The following is an 18,002-nucleotide window of genomic DNA, read 5'->3' as shown; positions in this document are numbered from 1 at the left end:
TTCTGTGGGCGACAAAACTTTTGTCTTGACAAAATCTGACCATTCTGTGTCACATTAACTGATCAATATTTCTGCATTGATGCCAATTTATTTTTTTAACCTAAACCACATTTCAGAGGGTTTCAGCTTTCAAAAGAATAATTTATACAACCAATGGATGAATTTAACGTCAGGTTATAAGCTTTTATTTACATAACATGGATAAGCGACATAACTTCTGTCAGGGAGTGTAGAAGATCACTTTCTGTTTGTTGCGGATCTGACCGCTGGGACCCCCATGATACTGGGAAATGTAGCTTTGAAGAGCAACATGTAAATGGAGTTGTGGTCGAACATACGCACTGTGGGGCCATTCACAAGTTCCTCTTCAAATAACTCCTTTAAGAGAGTGGTGAGGGGCACGACAAGCTATAGCAAAAATTCATTGATAGCGGCTGATGAGTGTTATAGTATGTGGGCTGGTGGGGTTTGTGTGGCAGGACTGCTTTTTTGCCCCAGTCCGGCCCTTCCCATAAGTGACCACATTTTACAAACTATACCTCTCAACAAATTAATCTAGGATTGCCATGATCATATTGACACTACAGGTGTGTCAAAAAATTTTATACAATTATGCAGTGAAGAAAAAATAGTTACATTTTTACCATCAAAATTTTGTTTTAGCCCCATATTTTACATTTTCACACAATAAGTGAGTAAAAATGGCACCAAAATTTGTACCACAATTTCTACTGAACCTAGTAATACCCCATATGTGGTTGCACAGTACTGTTTAGCCACATAATGAGACTTTGGATGGAGCAAGCGCTGCTTGCCTCCTGGAGCGCAGATTTTCCTAGAAAAGTTTGTGGACTCCATATACAGAGCCCCTAAGTGGTAGAATAGCAGAATCCTTCCCTCAAGTGACCCCATTTTGGAAATTATACCCCTTAGGCGGGCGTCACACTAGTGTATAATACGGACGAGTGCTATGTGAGAAAACATCACATAGCACTCGGACCAATGTTAATCTATGGGGAAGCTCACATCACCGTTTTTTTCTTGGGCGTATTTTACGTGCGAGTGAAATCGCAGCATGCTGCGATTTTACGCGTATATCGACAGAGTCTCGCCAATGCAAGTCTATGGGTGCGAGAAAAAAATGCACGCAGCATGCGAGTGCTGTCCGCTTTTCATGCACCGGTGTCCTTTGAAAAGCTGGTAATTCATGTGCGGTATACAGTAAAATCACACTGACAGGTTAGAATAGAATAGATAGAATAGAAATATACACATATAATACATATATATATATATATGTCAGTAGCACACATATATATGTATATGTATTTATATTGCACAAAAAGATAGAAGAAAAGCTGGTAATTCATCTGCCGGCTTCTGTAAAATCACTGCAGGAGCCGACAGGATAGAAAAGATGGATTACATACAGTAGATACATATAGAATAGGTAGATATATAGATGTCAGTGACAAATACAATTAGTACAGAGTGTGTGTGCAAATTACTGGACATGTATTTAATTAATAAAAGAATATTTTATGGCAAAAAGGACGTGGGCTCCAGTGCAATTTTTGCAACCAGCAGAGACAAAGCTAGTGACTGGGGGCAGATGTTTATAGCCTGGGAAGGGGATAATACCCATGGAGCTTCCCAGACTATTAATATCAGCCCACAACTGTATGCTTAGCCTTTACTGGCTATTAAAATAGGGGAGCCCAAAAAAATGACGTGGGATCCCCCTAGAATTAATAAACAGCAAAGGCTATGCAAACAGCTGCGGGCTGATATTAATAGCCTAGAAAGGTGCCATGGATATTGGCCCCCCTGGCTAAAAACATCAGCCCTCAGCCACCCCAGAAAAGGCACATCTCTAATTCTGTCACTTAGACTTGCTCTTTCCACTTGCCCTGCAGCATTGTCAAGTGGGGTAATAGTTGTGGGGGTTAATGTCACCTTTGTGACATCAAGCCCTGAGGTTAACAATAGTGAGGCATCAATAAGATGCCCCCATTACTAACCCCATAGTCAAATTGTTAAGAAAACACAGGCAACCAGTAAAAATCCTTTCATTTAAATAACGACACAGATTCCTTTAATGTTATAAATTAACCCATTTTTACTGCCACGCCAAATTTCCCGATGCCCTCGATCTCCTGTAATAAAAGTAAAATAATAAACCAACAATATACCCATACCTGTCCGTCGTTGTGTCCAACGCAGTAATCCATATCTGGGGAATATACAGCTTTCAATCAGGACGGTGCCAAGATGCGACAGCCCTGGCAGAAAACTACTGGTGGATGAGGAAATGCTAGGAGCAGAGCTTCAGTGATTAGCGGTGCCATCACTGATACTGCGCTGCCTCACAGCCTACACTGTGCTGAACTCTGGAGTGTGGGAAAATGAACTGGCATTTTCCCATGCTCCAAAGTTCAGGGCAGGTCAGGATGTGAGGCAGCACAGCATCAGTGACGGCACCGCTAGTCACTAAAGCTGCCGCTCGCAGCTGTGCTGAACTGGGATGACCTCTGGACCATGGGAAAATGCACTGGCATTTCTGCAAAAACAGAAATTGGCGGTGTCGTGAATGAGTTAATGGGCTCACACTGGCATCAGTGATTTTTCTCATTTGTCGAAATCTAGCCAGTTTTCATGAGTGTTTAGTTCAGATTTTCATCATTTTGCTTGTGTATCAGTTTTTACAATCAGACTGTCATCATTTGTTTCTTTTGGCTTTTCTTAAGCTTCTATCAAACATGAAAAGCAGATGACACACTGGTGACATCAGAGTGTTATCAAAATTTTCATAGATCCACAGACTTGTATATTGAGTTTGATCCATTACTTGGATCAAATTCGGACATCTCTGTTTTTGTGCGGACACGTGAAAAATCCAGTAGACTATAATAGCTATCAGTTCTATCTGTCAAAACACAGTTAGAACTGATTCGTGAAAAACTGTCATCTGAAAGAGCCACAGACCGTACTGGGCTGCAACTGCACAGCCAGTGACTGATTCATGATTTAGGTAGCATTAATCTAATGACAGATATCCATTAAAGGCATATTGCTATAGGTATTTCTAAAAGGAAAAAAACTATCTATTGAATTTATGACAACATTCAGTCTTATTGAGTAGGAGTCAATCAAGCCATCTAAAATTGGCAATCTGTACCCACTGTTACTTGCAATAGTACTCCGAAAAGTTCTCACACAGTGAGCTGCGCCATGCGGTCAGTTATGAACTCTGGTGAACTTTCTCATGTCACATGATTTTATTCTGACTGTATTTTTTTCTACAATCTAAATATTACTAACATATTTGCTTGATGTCAGCGGCCATAAAATAGCTGACATCAACTCCAAACCTATTACCTCACTTGCCACCACCACAGAGCAAGTGGGAAGAGCCCGGCAAAGCACCTGAATTGGCGTATCTAATTGGTGCACCTTTTCTGGGGCGGCTACGGGCTCCTATTTTTAGGCTGGGGGGCTCAATATCCATGACCTCGTACCAGTCTGAGAATATCAGCCCCCAGCAGTCTGCTTTGGATTGGCTAGTTGTCAAAAATGGAGGGGGCATTTTTTTAAATTATTTAAATAATAAAAAAAAAATGTGTGGGACCCCTCTATTCTTGATAATTGGCCAAGATAAAGTTGACAGCTGAGGGTTGCAGCCTGCAGCTGTCAGTTTTGCCTGCCCTGGTTATCAAAAATAAAAGAGACTCCCACATAATTTTTTTTATTATTTATTTTATTTATAGCACAGGCGCCGGCTGATGAATACACAACAGTGGTGTTTGTGATCGCTGATATCATCAACAGCAGTTATACGCCGATGAGAGCAATACTCTCTCATCAGCCAAAGCCTGTGACCGGCAGTAACCTTTTTACCTCCAGTCACAGCTTCTGGCTCACGCTGTCATCTGACAGTGTGGAAACCGCAGCTCTCTGGCGGTAAATAACTTACCGCCGATCAGAGCCGCTGGTGTTTTTCTTGCTGTCACACAGATGACAGTGAGAGAAACAGCAGATGTTCGGAATGCCGAATCTGAACAGCAAGGCCGGAGTCACACTTGCGAGTACAATGCGAGAAAGTTGCGCAAGTCTCTTGCATCAATACCCGGCACTGCCGCTGCCACTCGGGACCGGAGAGTGCGGCTGCATGTAATTCTATGCAGCCGCACGCTCCGGTCCCGAGTGCCGGCGGCAGTGCCGGGTATTGATGCGAGAGACTCGAGAGAATTTCTCGCATTGCACTCGCAAATGTGACCCCGTCCTAACACTGACTTCCATGTTCAGGGTCCGTGCACGAACACTAAGTGTTCGGTACAGACCACAAACTTTACTGTTTGGGTTCGCCCATCTCTATACAGTATCTAATGCCTTGTATTTTTTTTGTACCCTTCTCCTGACTGATAACTTTCAATATTGAGATCCCTTTGCTTTATTGTAGGCTGTTTACTTGCCTTTTGCTATAAAATCACACTAAGAAAATGTCAGGAAAATCCTCATAGAACACAGCTAAACCTTGAATGGGGTTAATCAGAATCACGTTAACTGATGGCGGCTGTGTGCTGACTACTACTTAACATGAGTTACACAATGATTGGTTAATTCTGAGCACAACCACATCTCCAATTATAGGATTATAATTATAATGATTTCAGTTGGTTTCTAAATAGATTTTCAGCTTTTTTGGGTGACATTAAAAGGGGAAAACGTTATAAAATGATTCTTCTTTATTACGATTTTTATACATGACAAAAACACCTAGCACTTTATCAATGGCGTGCAGACATTTTATATCCATTATAAACGCAGGAAAGCACAGACTATGCTATGTTTCCTATGACAACTGCAGAAACTGAAATAAAGACAATTTGCTACTAAACAGCTTTCACAAAATTGTGCTCCCTAATATTGTTTTTTAACATCTTCTGTTTGGTAAAATGTGTATCACAGGAGATTATAATTTTGCAGCCAAAGATTTCACAATCAGAAAGCATTCTGGAGAAAACAGTGGCCAATGCTTCTTGGAACTGTGTTTCACAAACTCATAGGAGTATAGAGAACCATAGTCAGCGGAGAAAGCTGCCAGAAAACTTTTGTTACAGTTTTTAGTGTTTTCTAAGAATTAGTGTGGCTTCATGATGACCCATACAGCCCTAGGCATAAGTCCAGGGTGGTATGGAGAGCACATACACTTTCTTTTCCTCTGAGGCCAATGTGATGTGGCTGATAATAATTGTCAGGTATTTATGGTAAACAGACAAATGGAGCGGCTTTACATATTTCCACAAGAGCTGACATTGCAATTTGAAGCACACATCCCACATGGAGATAGCAGGCTATGATGCAAAACAGAACACCCCGCCCCATCAGAAGAATTCCAGGTATGACTAGAGACATCTCTACCTTTTCTCACCACGTGGAATTGGGAAGAATTCGAATTTTGCCCAGAATTCTTTATTCTGGGGGGAAGGGAGTAATAAATCGGAACTACAAAAGGTTAGACACAAGCTGTTTCTGGACACTAAATTCTCTACGCGAGCTGTAAGATGTCAAGATGGGATATGTGAAACCTGGTCTGATCCCAATGGGGGAGAAAGAAGAATATTTCGACTGTACGTGTAGATCACAAACATAGGAAATACAGTTGAGGAGTTAAAAACTTTCTAATGTACAGGAGAAAATCACTACATAGGGAAAGGAAGAGGCAATTCGATTCAACACCCATTTGTACAAGTTCAATGTTTTCGAGGTGACGTACTATAACAATTATGGATTTGCAAATACTTTAAAAGGAAAATTACAGAAGTGATCGGATATTAAGTGATTCCGTAGCTCTAACCTACCGGGGAATACCTAAACTGACACCACACAGCACTAGATTATAAATGTTATGGCCACTTAGGATGTTCTTTCCATTCATATTAAACTGTGCTGCACAGAGGGAAAGAATGAGCTACCACAATGCAGTGGCATGCCAGGAACCTTCCCAGGCAACTATTAAGGATGATCACTCCAGCATTTCTGCATGTTATTTGACTGGAGACGCTGGCAAGAAATGAGCTGCTGCCTGGCGTTCAAAAAAGACCCAAGGATTTCTCCTGCTCTGCTCCTTGGGAAATTTGCCATGGATAATATATTGTTTTATGACTCTTCCAGTTTCTCTATAAACTCCAACCAGTGTTCTCTGAACTATGGCGCAGCGCATGATAAATACAAATTGTCCAACAATTACAGCATGTTAACTTCTACTGCAGTCAAGACCATTTTGATATATCTCCCATTTGACTTATTTATTCCATGATGCTTTACATGTGAAAAGGGATATATAATAAAAACAAGTACAATAATCCTAAATAAGACTGGTAGAGGCGGAGCGAGGACCCTGCCCACGAGGGATCACAGTCTACAGGATTATGTACAGTTTACCGGTGAAAACTAATCTTTTTACATTTTGCGTATTAATGTATAAGGAAACATCTGTTTATATTATCCAGTGAGGTAACCACGTGCATCTCATAGATGGAGTGAATATCATTAATGGTCAAACATTAATCACAAAACAACATCTTTTTCCAACTGGATAACCCCACAAAATTCACATAGAGAAATGCACAGCCTTTTTGAGAAACGTTCACTCTTACTTCATGTACTTCTGCGCCTATGTTGCGTCTGCCGAGCGTCCTACATCAGAGGTGTCAAACTGCATTCCTGGAGGGCCGCACACAGGTCATGTTTTCAGGATTTCCTTGTATTGCACAGGTGATAATTTAATCACCTGCACAGAATGTTTCCAGCACCTTGTGCAATACAAGGAAATCCTGAAAACATGACCTGTTTGCGGCCCTTGGGGAATGCGGTTTGACAACTCTGTCCTACATGATTCTTATAGGTAAATCCCATTGCCTATTTCTAACTACACTTGGATCAATACACCAAGTGTCCGGACTCGCTCACACATATCACGTGTACGTGTTCTCTGCGTATCTTATTATAGGGCTGTAAAGATGACAGTTTTATCACATGGATAGTCTCTTTCATTTGTTAGATTTGATTTGCCTCTTCAAGTCTACAGCTATGCAAAAATAATGGATCCCATATGGCTTATCCGTATTTGCATCCATTTTTTATGGATACATTGCAGTGATTTAGTAACACAGGACACTTTTTGGTCTTGCTAATTTTACTAACATTCGATGTATAAAAATGGATGGAATAAGGATGTAAAAAATGAAAATGCGCATGACAATACAGATGAAAATCGTCTGTTTTTTGGATGAAAAAACAAATGATTTTTTCGTACAATTATTGGAACTTGGCCTCACTCCTAAGGCTTCCTAGTCTGGATTGTTTGTTAATGGAGCAGCACTGGTGGGGTCTAATCAGCTTCATTTATTACAATCACATTTACACATAAAAACTATTTCCCTGCATTAAAGGAAACCAACCTGGTATTTTTCACTATGTAATCCTGCAGTAGGAGCAAATCAGCAGAAAGCTCAACACAACAACACAAACTTCATGGAATCCACATTCTGTGTGTTATTTGTATTACATTTGTTGTGTGCATTATATATCCATTAACCTGTATTATTTCCATTAGTGCACATCTTGTGTTATTTCTATTACTATCCATTTGTTGTGTTATTTCCACTAGTGCACATCTTGTGTTATTTCTATTCCTATCCATTTGTTGTGTTATTTCCATTAGTGCACATCTTGTGTTATTTCTATTCCTATCCATTTGTTGTGTTATTTCCATTAGTGCACATCTTGTGTTATTTCTATTCCTATCCATTTGTTGTGTTATTTCCACTAGTGCACATCTTGTGTTATTTCTATTCCTATCCATTTGTTGTGTTATTTCCACTAGTGCACATCTTGTGTTATTTCTATTCCTATCCATTTGTTGTGTTATTTCCATTAGTGCACATCTTGTGTGTTATTTCTATTCCTATCCATTTGTTGTGTTATTTCCACTAGTGCACATCTTGTGTTATTTCTATTCCTATCCATTTGTTGTGTTATTTCCATTAGTGCACATCTTGTGTTATTTCTATTCCTATCCATTTGTTGTGTTATTTCCATTAGTGCACATCTTGTGTTATTTCTATTCCTATCCATTTGTTGTGTTATTTCCATTAGTGCACATCTTGTGTTATTTCTATTCCTATCCATTTGTTGTGTTATTCCCACTAGTGCACATCTTGTGTTATTTCTATTACTATCCATTTGTTGTGTTATTTCCATTAATGCACATCTTGTGTTATTTCTATTCCTATCCATTTGTTGTGTTATTCCCACTAGTGCACATCTTGTGTTATTTCTATTCCTATCCATTTGTTGTGTTATTTCCATTAGTGCACATCTTGTGTTATTTCTATTCCTATCCATTTGTTGTGTTATTTCCATTAGTGCACATCTTGTGTTATTTCTATTCCTATCCATTTGTTGTGTTATTTCCATTAGTGCACATCTTGTGTTATTTCTATTCCTATCCATTTGTTGTGTTATTTCCATTAGTGCACATCTTGTGTTATTTCTATTCCTATCCATTTGTTGTGTTATTTCCACTAGTGCACATCTTGTGTTATTTCTGTTCCTATCCATTTGTTGTGTTATTTCCACTAGTGCACATCTTGTGTTATTTCTATTCCTATCCATTTGTTGTGTTATTTCCACTAGTGCACATCTTGTGTTATTTCTGTTCCTATCCATTTGTTGTGTTATTTCCACTAGTGCACATCTTGTGTTATTTCTATTCCTATCCATTTGTTGTGTTATTTCCACTAGTGCACATCTTGTGTTATTTCTATTCCTATCCATTTGTTGTGTTATTTCCATTAGTGCACATCTTGTGTTATTTCTATTCCTATCCATTTGTTGTGTTATTTCCATTAGTGCACATCTTGTGTTATTTCTATTCCTATACATTTGTTGTGTTATTTCCATTAGTGCACATCTTGTGTTATTTCTATTCCTATCCATTTGTTGTGTTATATCCACTAGTGCACATCTTGTGTTATTTCTATTCCTATCCATTTGTTGTGTTATTTCCATTAGTGCACATCTTGTGTTATTTCTATTCCTATCCATTTGTTGTGTTATTTCCACTAGTGCACATCTTGTGTTATTTCTATTCCTATCCATTTGTTGTGTTATTTCCACTAGTGCACATCTTGTGTTATTTCTATTCCTATCCATTTGTTGTGTTATTTCCATTAGTGCACATCTTGTGTTATTTCTATTCCTATCCATTTGTTGTGTTATTTCCATTAGTGCACATCTTGTGTTATTTCTATTCCTATCCATTTGTTGTGTTATATCCACTAGTGCACATCTTGTGTTATTTCTATTCCTATCCATTTGTTGTGTTATTTCCACTAGTGCACATCTTGTGTTATTTCTATTCCTATCCATTTGTTGTGTTATTTCCACTAGTGCACATCTTGTGTTATTTCTATTCCTATCCATTTGTTGTGTTATTTCCACTAGTGCACATCTTGTGTTATTTCTATTCCTATCCATTTGTTGTGTTATTTCCATTAGTGCACATCTTGTGTTATTTCTATTCCTATCCATTTGTTGTGTTATTTCCACTAGTGCACATCTTGTGTTATTTCTATTCCTATCCATTTGTTGTGTTATTTCCATTAGTGCACATCTTGTGTTATTTCTATTCCTATCCATTTGTTGTGTTATTTCCATTAGTGCACATCTTGTGTTATTTCTATTCCTATACATTTGTTGTGTTATTTCCATTAGTGCACATCTTGTGTTATTTCTATTCCTATCCATTTGTTGTGTTATATCCACTAGTGCACATCTTGTGTTATTTCTATTCCTATCCATTTGTTGTGTTATTTCCATTAGTGCACATCTTGTGTTATTTCTATTCCTATCCATTTGTTGTGTTATTTCCACTAGTGCACATCTTGTGTCATTTCTATTCCTATCCATTTGTTGTGTTATTTCCACTAGTGCACATCTTGTGTTATTTCTATTCCTATCCATTTGTTGTGTTATTTCCACTAGTGCACATCTTGTGTTATTTCTATTCCTATCCATTTGTTGTGTTATTTCCACTAGTGCACATCTTGTGTTATTTCTATTCCTATCCATTTGTTGTGTTATTTCCATTAGTGCACATCTTGTGTTATTTCTATTCCTATCCATTTGTTGTGTTATTTCCACTAGTGCACATCTTGTGTTATTTCTATTCCTATCCATTTGTTGTGTTATTTCCATTAGTGCACATCTTGTGTTATTTCTATTCCTATCCATTTGTTGTGTTATTTCCATTAGTGCACATCTTGTGTTATTTCTATTCCTATACATTTGTTGTGTTATTTCCATTAGTGCACATCTTGTGTTATTTCTATTCCTATCCATTTGTTGTGTTATTTCCACTAGTGTACATCTTGTGTTATTTCTATTCCTATCCATTTGTTGTGTTATTTCCATTAGTGCACATCTTGTGTTATTTCTATTCCTATCCATTTGTTGTGTTATTCCCACTAGTGCACATCTTGTGTTATTTCTATTACTATCCATTTGTTGTGTTATTTCCATTAATGCACATCTTGTGTTATTTCTATTCCTACCCATTTGTTGTGTTATTTCCATTAGTGCACATCTTGTGTTATTTCTATTCCTATACATTTGTTGTGTTATTTCCATTAGTGCACATCTTGTGTTATTTCTATTCCTATCCATTTGTTGTGTTATTTCCACTAGTGCACATCTTGTGTTATTTCTATTCCTATCCATTTGTTGTGTTATTTCCATTAGTGCACATCTTGTGTTATTTCTTTTCCTATACATTTGTTGTGTTATTTCCATTAGTGCACATCTTGTGTTATTTCTATTCCTATACATTTGTTGTGTTATTTCCATTAGTGCACATCTTGTGTTATTTCTATTCCTATCCATTTGTTGTGTTATTTCCACTAGTGCACATCTTGTGTTATTTCTATTCCTATCCATTTGTTGTGTTATTTCCATTAGTGCACATCTTGTGTTATTTCTATTCCTATCCATTTGTTGTGTTATTCCCACTAGTGCACATCTTGTGTTATTTCTATTACTATCCATTTGTTGTGTTATTTCCATTAATGCACATCTTGTGTTATTTCTATTCCTACCCATTTGTTGTGTTATTTCCATTAGTGCACATCTTGTGTTATTTCTATTCCTATACATTTGTTGTGTTATTTCCATTAGTGCACATCTTGTGTTATTTCTATTCCTATACATTTGTTGTGTTATTTCCATTAGTGCACATCTTGTGTTATTTCTATTACTATCCATTTGTTGTGTTATTTCCATTAGTGCACATCTTGTGTTATTTCTATTCCTATCCATTTGTTGTGTTATCTCCATTAGTGCACATCTTGTGTTATTTCTATTCCTATCCATTTGTTGTGTTATTTCCATTAGTGCACATCTTGTGTGTTATTTCTATTCCTATCCATTTGCTGTGTTATTTCCACTAGTGCACATCTTGTGTTATTTCTATTCCTATCCATTTGTTGTGTTATTTCCATTAGTGCACATCTTGTGTGTTATTTCTATTCCTATCCATTTGCTCTGTTATTTCCACTAGTGCACATCTTGTGTTATTTCTATTCCTATCCATTTGCTGTGTTATTTCCACTAGTGCACATCTTGTGTTATTTCTATTCCTATCCATTTGTTGTGTTATTTCCATTAGTGCACATCTTGTGTTATTTCTATTCCTATCCATTTGTTGTGTTATTTCCATTAGTGTACATCTTGTGTTATTTCTATTCCTATCCATTTGCTGTGTTATTTCCACTAGTGCACATCTTGTGTTATTTCTATTCCTATCCATTTGTTGTGTTATTTCCATTAGTGCACATCTTGTGTTATTTCTATTCCTATCCATTTGTTGTGTTATTTCCATTAGTGTACATCTTGTGTTATTTCTATTCCTATCCATTTGTTGTGTTATTTCCATTAGTGCACATCTTGTGTTATTTCTATTCCTATCCATTTGTTGTGTTATTTCCATTAGTGCACATCTTGTGTTATTTCTATTCCTATCCATTTGTTGTGTTATTTCCACTAGGGCACATCTTGTGTGTTATTTCTATTCCTATCCATTTGTTGTGTTATTTCCAGTAGTGCACATCTTGTGTTATTTCTATTCCTATCCATTTGTTGTGTTATTCCCACTAGTGCACATCTTGTGTTATTTCTATTCCTATCCATTTGCTGTGTTATTTCCACTAGTGCACATCTTGTGTTATTTCTATTCCTATCCATTTGTTGTGTTATTTCCACTAGGGCACATCTTGTGTGTTATTTCTATTCCTATCCATTTGTTGTGTTATTTCCAGTAGTGCACATCTTGTGTTATTTCTATTCCTATCCATTTGTTGTGTTATTTCCACTAGTGCACATCTTGTGTGTTATTTCTATTCCTATCCATTTGTTGTGTTATTTCCATTAGTGCACATCTTGTGTTATTTCTATTCCTATCCATTTGTTGTGTTATTTCCACTAGTGCACTTCTTGTGTGTTATTTCTATTCCTATCCATTTGTTGTGTTATTTCCACTAGTGCACATCTTGTGTGTTATTTCTATTCCTATCCATTTGTTGTGTTATTTCCAGTAGTGCACATCTTGTGTTATTTCTATTCCTATCCATTTGTTGTGTTATTTCCACTAGTGCACATCTTGTGTTATTTCTATTCCTATCCATTTGTTGTGTTATTTCCACTAGTGCACATCTTGTGTTATTTCTATTCCTATCCATTTGTTGTGTTATTTCCATTAGTGCACATCTTGTGTTATTTCTATTCCTATCCATTTGCTGTGTTATTTCCACTAGTGCACATCTTGTGTTATTTCTATTCCTATCCATTTGTTGTGTTATTTCCAGTAGTGCACATCTTGTGTTATTTCTATTACTATCCATTCGCACTAGTGCACATCTTGTGTTATTTCTATTCCTATCCATTTGTTGTGTTATTTCCACTAGTGCACATCTTGTGTTATTTCTATTCCTATCCATTTGTTGTGTTATTTCCAGTAGTGCACATCTTGTGTTATTTCTATTCCTATCCATTTGTTGTGTTATTTCCAGTAGTGCACATCTTGTGTTATTTCTATTCCTATCCATTTGTTGTGTTATTTCCACTAGTGCACATCTTGTGTTATTTCTATTCCTATCCATTTGTTGTGTTATTTCCACTAGTGCACATCTTGTGTTATTTCTATTCCTATCCATTTGTTGTGTTATTTCCAGTAGTGCACATCTTGTGTTATTTCTATTCCTATCCATTTGTTGTGTTATCTCCATTAGTGCACATCTTGTGTTATTTCTATTCCTATCCATTTGTTGTGTTATTTCCACTAGTGCACATCTTGTGTTATTTCTATTTCTATCCATTTGTTGTGTTATTTCCAGTAGTGCACATCTTGTGTTATTTCTATTCCTATCCATTTGTTGTGTTATCTCCATTAGTGCACATCTTGTGTTATTTCTATTCCTATCCATTTGTTGTGTTATTTCCAGTAGTGCACATCTTGTGTTATTTCTATTCCTATCCATTTGTTGTGTTATTTCCAGTAGTGCACATCTTGTGTTATTTCTATTCCTATCCATTTGTTGTGTTATCTCCATTAGTGCACATCTTGTGTTATTTCTATTCCTATCCATTTGTTGTGTTATTTCCACTAGTGCACATCTTGTGTTATTTCTATTACTATCCATTCGCACTAGTGCACATCTTGTGTTATTTCTATTCCTATCCATTTGTTGTGTTATTTCCATTAGTGCACATCTTGTGTTATTTCTATTCCTATCCATTTGTTGTGTTATTTCCAGTAGTGCACATCTTGTGTTATTTCTATTCCTATCCATTTGCTGTGTTATTTCCATTAGTGCACATCTTGTGTTATTTCTATTCCTATACATTTGTTGTGTTATTTCCATTAGTGCACATCTTGTGTTATTTCTATTCCTATCCATTTGTTGTGTTATTTCCAGTAGTGCACATCTTGTGTTATTTCTATTCCTATCCATTTGTTGTGTTATTTCCAGTAGTGCACATCTTGTGTTATTTCTATTCCTATCCATTTGTTGTGTTATCTCCATTAGTGCACATCTTGTGTTATTTCTATTCCTATCCATTTGTTGTGTTATTTCCACTAGTGCACATCTTGTGTTATTTCTATTCCTATCCATTTGTTGTGTTATCTCCATTAGTGCACATCTTGTGTGTTATTTCTATTCCTATCCATTTGTTGTGTTATTTCCACTAGTGCACATCTTGTGTTATTTCTATTCCTATCCATTTGTTGTGTTATTTCCATTAGTGCACATCTTGTGTTATTTCTATTCCTATCCATTTGTTGTGTTATTTCCAGTAGTGCACATCTTGTGTTATTTCTATTCCTATCCATTTGCTGTGTTATTTCCATTAGTGCACATCTTGTGTTATTTCTATTCCTATACATTTGTTGTGTTATTTCCATTAGTGCACATCTTGTGTTATTTCTATTCCTATCCATTTGTTGTGTTATTTCCACTAGTGCACATCTTGTGTTATTTCTATTCCTATCCATTTGTTGTGTTATTTCCACTAGTGCACATCTTGTGTTATTTCTATTCCTACCCATTTGTTGTGTGTTCTGTTTCTATTGCATTATTTAATGCACACCCTATGTGTTTTATTCTTATTAATATACTTATGTATCCATTTCTGCCTATATTCTTTTGTTAAAATTTATATTTATTTTTCCAAATATTCTGAAATATCTCTCCCGGTTTTGGTTGGAAAATAAAAGCGCTATTGCCAAGAAGGAGAACAATGAAACAATGGGACACATAGGGTTGTGCAATTTATTTGGCAGTTGTGCTTTAGGAATGAATTTAGCCTAGAAGTGCAGCACATTGGTACTTGAGGCAATGAGGGAGCAGGATATCAGCATCTCTGGGACCCCCGGCCATTGCCCCCCATATGTGCACGCTTCCTAGGGGCTGTGCTCACACAGGTACAGCAGGTTTCCACTATTGTTAATGGCAGAATCTGCCCTGAAATCTGAGTCGTGCACAGCAGATCCGCTCCACAATAGCTGTGGGGGAGGGCAGGGAAGCAATGCCGAGTCTTGTGCCATGTGATGGCATCACTCCCACCGAACTACTACAAGATTGCAGAGAAATGCCAGCTTACCGTGAGGGCTGAGAACTTCTGCGCATGGCTGAGCGGTCCCGCAAAGACGATCGCCAGCAGAATGAAGTTAGACGGCAGCATCCTCCTCCTCCTCCTCCTCAGGTTATTATGCAGAGTGTCTGGGATAAGGATGATGGGGCTCTGGCTCAGCCCGGGTGGGTGTGCGGACAAGTCCGCCTCCTGCCGTCACTTTGCAGAGCAGCTCGGGGATGATCCTTCAGTGTCACTTGTCAGACTTTACCTTGTGACAGATGGATCCTCAGCAGGTCGGAACTACAGATCCCAGCCAGCTGCTGCCTCCCTTCCTTATCTGATCGTGGCTATCTTCTCCCAGCGATTTCTCCCCTCTCCTTCAGCAGATCTGTCATCTTCTGATTGCTTCTTGCCAAGAAGAGTTAAGAAAGCAGCAGCATAACGCCTGTCTGTCTGCAGGCAGAAGGTGCAGGCAGGGGAGCAGGCAGGAGGCAGGCAGGAGGCAAGCAGGAGGGAAGGTGCTGCTCCAAGTCACTTAGAATGACCAGATGATGGCAAAGCCCCTGTGTTCTCCTGAGTCCAGCCTTCAGTCTTTCTCCTCCCAGACCTGCTGATTAATTAACCCCCTGACACTTAGAAATAAGAAAGGGAAAGATCAGGGTAGTTAGCCTGGCCCTACACTGGGAGATCCTGTGCTAAGAGCTCCTTCTGCAGTCTAGAAGTGTGCACCATACTGTAACCCAGGCGTAGAAGTGAGCTCCAGGGAGCCGGGGTACTGCTGTGCACCCACCATGTGTAAGGACTACAGCAGAAAACACTAGGGTATGAAATCTAGTGCCAATCACTTTCATTTGGAATAAATGTATGTATATTATTTTATATTAAACACAATATTGCCCACAAATATTAGCCCCTTTACCCCCAAGGGTGGTTTGCACGTTATTGACCGGGCCAATTTTTACAATTCTGACCACTGTCCCTTTATGAGGTAATAACTCTGGAACACTTCAACGGATCCCAGTGATTCTGACAATGTTTTCTCGAGACATATTGTACTTCATGATAGTGGTAAAAATTATTTGATAGTACCTGCGTTTATTTGTGAAAAAAACGGAAATTTGGCGAACATTATGAAAATTTCGCAATTTTCCAACTTTGAATTTTTATGCAATTAAATCACAGAGATATGTCACACAAAATACTTAATAAGTAACATTTCCCACATGTCTACTTTACATCAGCACAATTTTGGAACCAAAATTTTTTTTTGTTAGGGAGTTATAAGGGTTAAAAGTTGACCAGCAATTTCTCATTTTTACAACACCATTTTTTTTTAGGGACCACATCTCATTTGAAGTCATTTTGAGGGGTCTATATGATAGAAAATACCCAAGTGTGACACCATTCTAAAAACTGCACCCCTCATGGTGCTCAAAACCATATTCAAGAAGTTTATTACCTCTTCTGGTGCTTCACAGGAATTTTTGGAATGTTTAAAAATGAACATTTAACTTTTTTTCACAAAAAATTTAATTCAGCTCCAATTTGTTTTATTTTACCAAGGGTAACAGGAGAAAATAGACCCCAAAAGTTGTTGTACAATTTGTCTTGAGTACAACGATACCCTATATGTGGGGGTAAACCACTGTTTGGGCGCATGACAGAGCTCAGAAGCGAAGGAGCGCCGTTTGACTTTTCAATGCAAAATGTGCCTAGACATTGAAACCCCCCCACAAGTGACACCATTTTGGAAAGTAGACCCCCTAAGGAACTTATCTAGAGGTGTGGTGAGCACCTTGACCCACCAAGTGCTTCACAGAAGTTTATAATGCAGAACCGTAAAAATAAAAAATCATATTTTTTCACAAAAATTATCTTTTTGCCCCCAATTTTTTATTTTCCCAAGAGTAAGAGAAGACATTGGACCCCAAAAGTTGTTGTACAATTTGTCCTGAGTACGCTGATACCCCATATGTGGAGGTAAACCACTGTTTGGGCATATGGGAGAGCTCGGAAGGGAAGGAGCGCCGTTTGACTTTTCAATGCAAAATTGACAGGAATTGAGATGGGACGCCATGTTGCGTTTGGAGAGCCACTGATCTGCCTAAACATTGAAACCCCCCACAAGTGACACCATTTTGGAAAGTAGACCCCCTAAGGAACTTATCTAGAGGTGTGGTGAGCACTTTGACCCACCAAGTGCTTCACAGAAGTTTATAATGCAGAACCGTAAAAATAAAAAATCATATTTTTTCACAAAAATTATCTTTTCGCCCCCAAAGTTTTATTTTCCCAAGGGTAAGAGAAGAAATTGGACCCCAAAAGTTGTTGTACAATTTGTCCTGAGTACGATGATACCCCATATGTGGAGGTAAACCACTGTTTGGGCAAATGGGAGAGCTCGGAAGGGAAGGAGCGCCGTTTGACTTTTCAATGCAAAATTGACAGGAATTGAGATGGGACGCCATGTTGCGTTTGGAGAGCCACTGATGTGCCTAAACATTGAAACCCCCCACAAGTGACACCATTTTGGAAAGTAGACCACCTAAGGAACTTATCTAGAGGTGTGGTGAGCACTTTGACCCACCAAGTGCTTCACAGAAGTTTATAATGCAGAACTGTAAAAATAAAAAATCATATTTTTTCACAAAAATTATCTTTTCGCCCCCAATGTTTTATTTTCCCAAGGGTAAGAAAAGAAATTGGACCGCAAAAGTTATTGTACAATTTGTCATGAGTACACCGATACCCCATATGTGGGGGTAAACCACTGTTTGGGCGCATGGGAGAGCTCGGAAGGGAAGGAGCGC

General features: G+C 38.0%; 1 protein-coding gene across 3 annotated transcripts in view; it reads right to left on the bottom strand.

Annotated features, from left to right (window-relative positions):
- SMOC2 (SPARC related modular calcium binding 2) overlaps positions 1-15,812 on the bottom strand; it is a 642,212-nt gene extending 626,400 nt beyond the window's left edge. For all 3 annotated transcript variants that reach the window (XM_069769272.1, XM_069769273.1, XM_069769271.1), the window contains exon 1: positions 15,220-15,812. In XM_069769272.1, the coding sequence (XP_069625373.1) occupies positions 15,220-15,300 (81 nt within the window). In that variant the 5' untranslated portion in view covers positions 15,301-15,812. The remainder of the gene's footprint in view (positions 1-15,219) is intronic.
- Positions 15,813-18,002: the final 2,190 nt, after the last annotated feature.

Source organism: Ranitomeya imitator, chromosome 5 (genome assembly GCF_032444005.1).
Source record: "Ranitomeya imitator isolate aRanImi1 chromosome 5, aRanImi1.pri, whole genome shotgun sequence".
Classification (NCBI taxonomy): Eukaryota; Metazoa; Chordata; class Amphibia; order Anura; family Dendrobatidae; genus Ranitomeya; species Ranitomeya imitator.
This window is presented reverse-complemented; position numbering and strand designations above follow the sequence as displayed.